This window comes from Bicyclus anynana, chromosome 19, assembly GCF_947172395.1.
Source record: "Bicyclus anynana chromosome 19, ilBicAnyn1.1, whole genome shotgun sequence".
Classification (NCBI taxonomy): domain Eukaryota; kingdom Metazoa; phylum Arthropoda; class Insecta; order Lepidoptera; family Nymphalidae; genus Bicyclus; species Bicyclus anynana.
In genome coordinates, this window is record NC_069101.1 from 2,074,530 (window position 1) to 2,085,850 (window position 11,321).

General features: G+C 43.5%; 1 protein-coding gene across 2 annotated transcripts in view; it reads right to left on the reverse strand.

The window, feature by feature from the left end:
- The window catches only part of LOC112056264 (ski oncogene), a 92,570-nt gene extending 85,199 nt beyond the window's left edge, over nt 1-7,371 (reverse strand). Inside the window, exon 1 of one of the 2 annotated variants that reach the window (XM_052887520.1) lies at nt 4,894-6,776. In XM_052887520.1, the coding sequence (XP_052743480.1) occupies nt 4,894-5,709 (816 nt within the window). In that variant the 5' untranslated portion in view covers nt 5,710-6,776. Of the gene's footprint in view, nt 1-4,893 lie in introns of both variants that reach the window. The other variant, XM_052887521.1, reaches the window with a different exon arrangement.
- Nucleotides 7,372-11,321: the final 3,950 nt, after the last annotated feature.

Here is an 11,321-nt window from a genome sequence, read left to right on the forward strand (position 1 = left end):
GACTATTTGTAAAGATTCTACCACCGGTTCGGAAAGCAGGTTCTGCTGAGAAGAAACCGGCAAGAAACTCAACAGTTGCTCTTTTAAACAAAAATCATACAAATAATTTACAATTGATGACAACATTAAATTTATTATAGTTTTACTTCCTGTGTGAAGGTGGAAGCTGATCCAATGGCCTCCAAGCATCTTTATCATTGAGGAACTCATCAATGGTGTAGTAACCTCGATTAAGTAAATGTTTTTTGACACATTGCTTAAAGCTATGCATTGGCAGGTCCATCACAGTCTTGGGGATCTTGTTATAGAAGAGTACACCCAAACCTACAAAAGATTTTTTTACTCTTTGGAGACGATATCCAAAAATATAATTTAAAAAAAATACAAACTATACAAAAGAATAAAACATTACTATACCTACCAATAATTATTTTTTAATTTATTTCAAAGCCATGAATCATCTACGCGTGTCTAATAAATATGTAATACTAATACATATTTCATGCAAAAAAAAAACCAGATATAACATAATAATAATATAATAAACATGAGCTTTTTTGTTATAAACAATAATATAATCATTTACAAGGCTCCTACATACAATACATTTCATAAAGTGACTCTTATTACAATAGCAATAAGATTCAATATACAACAGCGCTGAGACAAGTTGCATTTGGTTCATTAACATGCAATTAATGTATGGTCGTATGCACTGAATGTATTGCTGGCTCGCTTTGTTATTTTCAATGATTATTTTATACTATAGATATGTTACCTACCTATATTCGGCTCACTGCTGAGCTCGAGTCTCCTATCAGAATGAGAGGGGTTAGGCCAATAGTCCACCACGCAGGCCTAATGCGGATTGGCAGACTTTACACACGCAGAGTCATGCAGGTCATGCAGGTTTCCTCACGATGTTTTTCCTTCACCGTTTGAGACACGTGATATTTAATTTCTTAAAAAGCTCACAACTGAAAAGTTGGAGGTGCATGCCCCGGACCGGATTCGAACCCACACCCTCCGGAATCGGAGGCAGAGGTTACTGGGCTATCACGGATCTCTAAGATAAGATGATGAATTACTGAAAGTATGAAATCCTAAATAGACTTAAGCTGGAAATCGAACCCAGGTCTTCGCGTTGATAATACATTTGCATACGCAACTGATAGTAAATATATTTAATTCATACACGTTTAACATTATCTGTTAACATTAAGTCTGCTGATAAGGTATGTTGTTTTGTCGCGTATACTTTCTGATAAGGTCACATTATCATTAATAGCGTCTTCATATTATTTTATATCGCGGACTTATATTAAGCTAGATGCCGCTTATTCATTCAACAGTATTGAATAGAAGCAGGCGTTACTTTGTGGAAGTTTATAATGAATCAATTCGTGAATACAGTCAAAATCAGTAGAAATTATCTCAATCTTCACAAACAATGTGTTTCTTGACGTACGAAGTTAAGATATTTCCAAAGAGGCATTTATACATTGAGATGTTATAGCTCAAAAAGGCGTAGGTTCGAATCCGGTTCGGGTCATGCACCTTCAACTTTTCAGTTGTGTGCATTTTAGGAATTAAATATCACATGTCTCAAACGGTGAAGGAAAAACGTCGTAAGGAAACCTGCATACCTGAGAATTTTCTAAAATTCTCTGCGTGTGTGAAGTCTGCCAATCCGCATTGGGCCTGCATGATGAACTAAGGCCTAACCCATTTCATTCTGAAAGGAGACTCGTGCTCAACAGTGAGCCGAATATGGGTTGATAATGATGATTGCACAAGAACTAGGTAACAGACAGAGGCGTGGAAGGAGTTTGTTATATAATATTATGTAGAGATAGGAGTAAACATTTCGTAGTACGTCTGTCTTGTCTGCCAGTTAGGCATAAAAGTTGTCTATCGTGTGATTACATAGTGAAATTGTATAAAAATGACCTCAATATATACGCCGGGGTCTCGACTCGGCGCCGTCGGTTGCTAAGCCAACAAATTACACTGAGATTGCAATTTACTACCGCCGTACAGCTTTCCATAACTTCCAACTTAAGGGTGCTTTTCCACCAGAGATGTGCTACGTTGGATGCGAAGATCTTTATTTTCTCAAAAGAATTCGCTTATACGAGAAATACAATAAACTTAACTAAACAAATTATTCACGTGTGTACAGACTAATTAGATTTAAATTTTACATACAAAAAATCAAATAAATAATTGCTAAAATGCGGGTAGTTTCAAAATTACATGTTTGTTACGTAGAATACACGACTAGTTTTAATAAAACAAAGATTAGAGCGTACTGGATGCGACATGTGTTACAATGACATTTTATTCAATAAATAAAATTTTAATTTCTTTTTGCATCTTCGCAGCATAGCTGCATAGCACATCTCTAGTGGAAAAGCATCCTTAAACGAGGGATTTTATTGCATACTTATTTCGATAGAGTAATAGATAAAATCGAGTAAAGATAGAATCTTGAACATGCCTCGCTCCTCTGTCTAAATGTCCCTAATTGTCAAAAATTGTCGACCTGGGTGACGTTGTCGCTTGGTTTCGTCGGCTTTTCGCGGATAATAGCAAAATAGACAAATTATTATCTAATCATGATGTACTTCCATAAAATAACGCCTACTGCCAGTCCAAGATTTTTTGTTTTTGCCTTGCAGTGTACAAACCTAGAGCAAGTCGAACTTTACAAGTAGGTTCCTAGCAAGACTGTGTTTTAAATATGACAATAACACAGGCACACAAATAACCACAATATAAACCGCAGAAAGTGACCCCAATAGACGTGGCGTGTCTACGAATGAAAGCGTGTAGATAAGTAGACGCAGACACAGACGTGTAATTACGACGCCCGATCGATACGTGTGCGTACAGTTGCGTGTAAAACGTACACGCATCCCTGCGTACATTGTACACGCATGGCAAATAGACTGAATCTATCACAGTACTCGTGATCTTAACTGATGGGTGATTAGCGGCAGTCCGGGCAAGTATTAGCCCGTGATCATCATTATAAACACACCATCTGACTCCCGCGACTTCGCTCGCAAGACGTAAACTTTCTTTCGACGCCGCGCGGTTTGAACCGCGTGGTTCCCGTTCCCCTAGCAATACGGAGATAATAGAATCCTAGCCTTCCTCGATAAATGGGCTATCTAACACTGTAAGAATTTTTCAAATCGGACCTGTAGTTGGTCTGGGATTTTATTGTTTTCACATCGAGGAAGACAGCATATCAAAACTCATTAACACTTTTTGGTAAATTTATATATATGAGAGAGAGCTCGAGTCGCCTCTCAGAATGAGAGGAGTTAGGCCAATAGTCCATGCTGGCTCAATGCGGATTGGCAGACTTCACACACGCAGAGAATTAAGAAAATTCTCGGGTATGGAATATTTCCTCACGATGTTTTCCTTCACCGTTATTTACGAGTTTATGACAAAGACATTGAAATATGACAAAGATGTGTGAAAGCAACTGAATCTACTTTCAGCTTCACAAAAGTACAATTGCTAAATTTATGTAGTGCATAATAACAATTAATATTGTAAAGAAAGATTTTTTGCAAAAGAGCAACTGTTGAGTTTCTTGCCGGTTTTTCTCCGCAGACTCTGCCTTCTGAGCCGGTGGTAGAGTCGCTATTAACCAATTACTACTAGACCAGTACTAGACCCGATTATCAAAATCGGTTTTACGTGAGCATCTTCTACTACCATAGTACAGACATTATAGACACGATTCAGGTTTTACCACAATACCTTTAGCCATTACTTATAGCACCAACAATGCACTGAGTATTATAATCATAGATACCATAATTATAATACAACCGTAACTAGACCAACGGCATGCAAAAGAGGCTGATGAAAGTGGATATTTTCTTGGATTTTATAATAAGATTCTAGTTAGAATGCTATAAGCATGTGCATGTCCCAAGCTACAGGACGATTATTACAATGCGTCAAAGACCTTTCCGAAGAATCGAACAATAGTCTTAGATAATAATAATTTGAAATCACCAACAAAGCACATTGTCTTGTTTTACACTACATGTTTTTTTTATCATCTTGCTATAGGAGAAGCAATAGATCGATAGAAACAGCAACGCACTTACTGTTTGGATGCAAATTGTTCTGATTAGGGGTCTTTACTCACGGCATGGTAGAGCTCACCGCAATCGAATTGAAGCTTTCGAAATATGGTGGTGGAGAAAAATGCTCCCCTGGACTACGAAATATGGTGCTGAAGGAAAATGCTGGACTGCAGTTAGGGACCAACGCATATTTTAATTACCCAGCTCAAAGTTTACATTACTGGACTCTCTACCATTTGCCTCAAGTGAAGAGTACTTCGGACGCATTGCCAGGAAAGACAGATAATCTCGAAAAACTGGATGGAAAGACGCCTCGTGGCCGCAGTCCAAGACGTTGGTCTGACCAGGTTCAAACTGAGAGACCACAATCGACTTCACGATGCTTTGCGGGTAGCCGAAGACATGACATGACGGCGTAAAAAGTACAATCAAAGATGGAGATGGAGGAACACGACTTAAAGAGAAGGAATTGTAAGAGTTTACTATGCCGCAGAAGACAAACGTCCCGTAAGTCCTGGGTGCTAGACGAATTTCAGAAAAATGTCTCATAAACTGACCCAATTAGAACTGCAGCGAGTTCTATAATAGAGTGGTTGTTAGAGATGCTCTACATATTATTAAGATACTAATTTTACTTATTATTAAGATAGACTCTAATCTATCTTATCAGCCACAGCTGCCTATTTCTAGATAGAGATCCATCGGATAGAGATGTTTCATATCAATTGATTGACAAACATTGGTTGGACAAAGAACAGGAACAGAGCAGTGGACTCACCTGCTTGCGTTTGAGCGGCAGCGGCACCGGCAGCGTTTGCTTGGCGCGGGGCGGCGGCGGCGGCGGGCGCGCCTCCCGCCCCTCGCGCGCCGCCAGCTCGTCCAGCAGCGCGGCCCAGCGCTCGCGCTCCGGCTCGTCGTCGGGCAGCAGCAGGAAGCGCCGCCAGCGCGCCGAGTCGAAGCCCCAGTGGCACGTGCGGTGCTCCGTGCCGTGCGAGTGGCACACGAAGCGGCGCGCCGCGAACACGCCGCGGCACTCCGCGCACTGCACCAGCCCGTCCGCCGCGCACACGCCGCGCGCGCCGCCGAAGCACTCGTGGTACACGCGGAAGCCCGGCGGGCGCGCGCGCACAGCCGCCGGCGCGTGCAGCAGCGCCGCGCACAGCCGCTCCGCGTCCGTCTGCGTGATGAGCCCGCACGACGGCGCCGAGCGCGGCAGCACGCCCGTGGCCTTCAGCTCGTGCAGCTGCTCGGGCGTGCAGCGCGAGCAGTAGATCTGCAGCACGTCGCACACGCGGTTGATCTGGTCCAGCGAGAAGTCCGTCAGCACCGAGGTGAGGATCTGCGGCAGGCACAGGCGCCGCTCGCCGCCCACGCTGAAGCACGAGATGCGCTCGCCCTCCAGCGCCGTCTCGCCGCGCTCGCCGCGCGCGCCGTCGGCGGCGGGCCCCAGCGGGATGGGCTGCGGCGGCGGCGGGCGCGGCGGCGCGGCGGCGGGCGCGGGCGCGCGCTCCCCGCCCGGGCCCTGCAGGCTGCGCGGCGCGCTGGCCTGGTACGTCCGCAGCACGGACGAGATGTGCGGCGCGACCGCGTCCATGGCGCCGGGCGCTCTAGCGGCAGGCGCGCGCGTGGCGCCCCGAGCGCGGCCCGGTCATGTCTGCCGCCCGCGCGCGCCGCCCCCGCCGCGCCGCCCCGCGAAGCCGTGCAAAAATACGCGGCCGAGGCTATTCTCTCCGGAACGAGGCCCGCCCGCGATCGAATCCGTCCGCGCGAGCCGCTCTATCTCGCCGAGGAGCCGGGGCTCGCGCATCCGTCGCACGGTACACGTCGGCCGCCCGCGTCGGTCGTCGCCGTAGTGCGGTGCGGCGGGGGGAGGGACGGCGGAGCGGCGCAGTCGGAGCAGCAGACGGATGGCTCGGCTACTGGAGAGTCTAGCCGGCGCCCCCCGCGCCCGCCGCCGCCGCGCCGCGTCACGTGACCGACCTTCCCGTCAAAATATCCAGAATGGCGGCGCGAGCCGCGCTCCGCCTGCGGCAAAGAGTTGGAACGCACATGCGACACTACGTGATAACAGTTTTCATTTTCTTAATGTTGCAAATATTATGATAAGTGGTGAAATATTTGAAACCATATCTCAACACTTACCCACTTATTAACGAAGCAAATTATATTACGTAGCAACTAGCTTTGGCAAAATCTTTCTTCTTCAACTACGTTTGATCAACATAAAAGTGGGCAACTCGGCAAAATCTTCGAGGGATCGGAAATTGTGGAAAAAATTGGAGGCGGTCTTTACGCATAAGGACAATTAGACAAATATCTCTGAATAGCTCTCACTGTTGTTATTTGATTCTTTGAATGAAACTCAACAAGATTCTTATAGGCAATTCTAAAATAATTTTTGTATTGGATTCACGAAAAAATCTAATAAGATTCTTAAAAATTCATATGAACTAAATTACACACAAACAATTTTATATTCACGCTTAGAAATACGTGTTAAGTTAAAATTTAAAATAAATCATTTGCGTATTGTCGTCTCTGAGAGACAAAACTTTAGAAATAGACGGTATTATTATAGTTCTGTGAGTTTACTCTTTGAAAGCGCGACACGCGCGGGGTCGGTGCGGCGTGCGGAGGGGGCGGCGGCAGTGCGGCGCGCGGGGCGGGGAGGCAGCTGCGTCTAGTGCGACCGCTCGCAGCTCCGTGAAAACTGCTTTTATCACTTAACAAACATGCACTGTAAATAGAACTCTATTTACAGCGTATTAGATAACAGTTTTTCATATTTTGTTTCCAAAGTGACAGACTTTTAGCACTGACTGATTATGCTAACACAAATTAGACTTTATGTAGCGTTAATACGGTATAGTATTGTATGGATTGATAAACAAAGCGTTTTGTAATCATGCTTCTGAGTACCCATACATTACACGCCGTATTTTGCTGTGATACTTTGCTGAGAGTCGTTGCGTCACAACATAGTATTAAGTTTTAACCAGAGCTAAATACAAATATGAGCGTAGGTATAAAATATCTCATTCTCATGACGTAGCAGCCAATTCATATTCTTTGCATAACCTCTGACGTTACACCTTTAGACTGGAGTCATGTAACTATACTATATGTGTGTTTATATAGTTTCTACTTTCTCCTAATAATTCGTTTGTTACTGACTTGTCCACCCAAACAGCGTTGCCAAGAAAAATTACAGTTGCTTCCAAAAGAGACATTTCTATTTTTTTAAACAAGTTGCGATCGAGGTATCGAGCTGGAAGATATAACCCGAGCGGATTAACTTGACAATTGGCTACCAAACACATCCATACAAACACAGTACAAACATCATACGAGCCAGGTGTCTAGTTAATCCGCACGAGCTATAGGTATTTTATCTATAAACTAGGCAGGTAGGTATTCGCAAAAATTAACTCTGCTGGGAGGGACGAGGTTTTTTTTTTTTATTTTTTACAAGTTAGCCCTTGATTACAATCTCATCTGATGGTAAGTGATGATGCAATCTCAGATGGAAGCGGGCTAAGGAGGATGAAAATCTACACCCCCTTCTGTTTCTACACAACATTGTACCGGAACGCTAAATCGCTTGGCGGTACGTCTTTTGTCGGTAGGATGGTAACTAGTGACGGCTGAAGCCTCCCACCAGCCAGACCTGGATCAATTAAGAAAATCTCAATCGGCCCAGCCGGGGATCGAACCCAGAACCTCTGTCTTGTAAATCTACCCCGCATACCACTGCGACACGGAGGCCGTAAAAGGCCATTTGTTGAAGTTGGTTTAAAACTGCCGCTCATCAAAACCAACCAGTGCTTGTTTGTTTTTAACAAACTTCAAAAAGGAGGAGATTCTCAATTTGCTAGGTATTTTTTTATGTATGTTTACGCCCCCAATAGCAACGCCTTAACCATAGATTTACGATTCGGTACAAGTACCTAAACCTAACATCTGACAAACTTGCTTGCAACTTTGTCAAACATTATGCAGTGTTTGACAAACGCTTAAAACTATAAGACGCAAATTATTCATTTTGTTTGACAAACACGTTACGTAGGTATATAAGGGCTCCCGCAAACGGGCCACCGGCAACAACCACAAAACACCGCTACCGGCATATTTCCTGTAGTTTTCATACATTTTATTTTTTAATGAATTAATTCGAACTTTATTTTATTTTTATTATTTGTAAATTTGTAATTTGTAAATTAATTTGTAAGATTTGCTAACTTTTGCACGCCAAATATGGCAGGATAGGTATGTGTATAAATATAATTTAAAAGACCTATGTAAATGTACCATATTCTAGCAAAATAAATTGATTGATTGATTGATTGATTTATAAGGACTCGCCGCACACGGTTGACGCCGGTGGCCGCCACACGCTACAATCGTCGCTGCTCGCTTCTACACACGACTACGACACTAATACCTAGTACGAACGATTTCTGGGCAGTAATTCCAAAAATTGTTCGTACTCGACTAAAATACTAAAGTAGTCTGAAGTAGGCCTAAACGTCGCCACACACCACTTGCGCGATTCCGCACCCCTTTCTGTTAAAATTGGATATATCCAATAACTACGGATTCGTCTTCTACAACGACGATTTCTTATAAAAATCAGCGCAATTAAACCTTCTTCATTCGAATCCATTAAGATACTGCATGCAGGGGCTTAAAAAAATAGCAACCACCGACCACAAGTGTCGACCACCGGCCACAAGTGGCTGTCGCGTGCTTTTGCTACTTTTGTGGCCCCTTCTTGTTTCTTGTGGCGGCGTTTGTTGTTGTCGCGTGTGGCCCGTGTGCGGCAACACTTAGAGAAAAAATGTCATGGAGATCGCGACCAACACACGGTCAGTTTTATCGGATGTGCTAGTGCTGCAGACTCGTGGACTTATTGGATGGTGAGTGGCTAGCATTACAGACATAGACGCACTAAGATAATACAAACAGTCAATTCAAATTCAACCCATACCTCTGACGGCTTCTACGCGGAATCGTACCGGAACGCTAAATCGCTTGACGGCACGTCTTTGCCCATGGGTGGTAAGTAGTCACGGCCGAAGTCCAGACTAGAAACCAGGACTTTTTTTTAGAAAATATAAAATCCTAAACTGAGCTGTGCTGGAAATCGAACCCATGAACTCTCTGTTGATAACCACAACACTACTATGTTCTTTAGTATTGGTTACATATAGACATGAGAGCTATCACACCAGCGGATTGCGAGCGTATTGAAAGCGGAGCCGGCTCGCAACGGATACGTTACGGGATCGCAACGGATACGTTACGGGCTCGCAACGGATACAATACGGGCTCGCAGCGGATACGTTACGGGCTCGCAGCGGCTGCGCAACCGAAACGTCGCGCATCCGCAGCGGATTCGTTGCGGAAACACAATGTTGTACTGTCTCGTACAAAAGCCAGTCCGTCGCAGTGTTGTCAAACGTACGATTTAAATCGTATTTGTACGACTTTTTTGGCTCTTGAACGATGTACGATCGAGTAACCGAAATCATAGGCAAAATTTACAATCTTTTAAATCTTAGGCCCATCATAATAACGAACAATAAATATTAACTAGTCGACGAAAAATTTACCTGCGATGATTTGTTGGTTTGGAAAGAAAAATGCAAATAATATAAACAATAGTTTGTAGCCAGAAACACAGTAAAGCCAATAGTGTATCCTCGTCAGAATCCATTTTGTTACTGAATGTACTGTACGTCGTTAATCCGCTACAAAACCGCGACGAAAACGTTGCGAATCCGCCGCGCATCCGCAACGTTTTCGTGCGCAGTCGCGACGCATCTGCTGCGCGTCCGCTCCGCCTCCGCTTCGCTTTGCATCCGCTGGCAAACCGCTAGTATGATATGGCCGTAAGGCGTATATAGAGGGGTCCCCCCCACTATATATAATGGATATTTGTATAAATAATGGAATAGTCCAGTACCCACACTAAAATTCTGGGCTACCGATATAAAATTCTATGATGGACGTCATAATACATAAATAACAATAATCAATTTTCAATAGACTCGTTTCAGAGGCGTCCAGGCGTCAGCGTCCAATATCTATACTGAGTGTCGACTTTGCTCAGCGGTATGTCAGGGGCCAGCCCCCTTAGCCAAGTGGCACGCCGATTTTCTTTCTACGATCGCTAACGCTTCGAAAACTAGAAAAATGTATGGGAATGACAGATCTTGATCACGTGACTGTCTACAGCAAATGTCATTCTAATACATCTTTCTAGTTTTCGAAGCGTTAATATACATGGATTATTCGTTTTTAGACAAACTATTTGCTATCAGGTACATATCGGAGGGCGTAGGTTCGAATCCGTTCCGGGGCATGCACCTCTAATTTTTCAGTTATGTACCTACATTATATGAAATTAAATATCACGTGTCTTAAGCGGCGAAGGAAAAACATAATGAGGAAACCTGCCTACCTGAGAATTTTCCTAATTCTCTATTTAAGAAAGTCAGTAAAGTGCGGATTTTCAGCCGCATTAGGCCAGCGTGGTGGAAGCCAAACCCCTCTCATTTTGAGAGGACACTCGTGCTCAACAGTGAGCCGAATATGGGTTGTTATTGTTAATGATGATGACTTAGTGTTTAGTAATAGTAGAGCCAACCTGGACTCAATAATAAAAATTTTAATAAAAAAAATACAACCGACTTCAAAACCTAAAAACGTACCCACTAAACTAAAAAGCAAAAAATAACATCATAATATGTTCTACCTGCTGATCAGTATGAAGGCGGTGCTAAGCCGGTGATGTATTCATTCAAGCCATGTGAGAATATCTTATAGATTTAGATTTTGCAGACAGTGTTGTTTCATGGGGTCCTGTCAGAAATGGCTTAAATCAAGACAACACCGGCTAAGCACCGCCTTCATACTGATCAGCAGGTAGAACATATTATGATGTTATTTTTCGCTTTTTAGTTTAGTGGGTACGTTTTTAGGTTTTCAAGTCGGTTGTATTTTTTTTATTAAAATTTTTATTATTTTTCCATTTTTAGTGTAAAATTTCATCTCAAACGAATACATCAGACCCCTAATGACAGTCACAACCCATCTTGGTACAAAATTCTCAGCAATCCAAATTAATCAAGCCCAAGCACGAGGTAGCTACCGTAAACCGTTAAGGGGTTCCCTTAATTGACAATTGACCTTGGTCTTCATCAT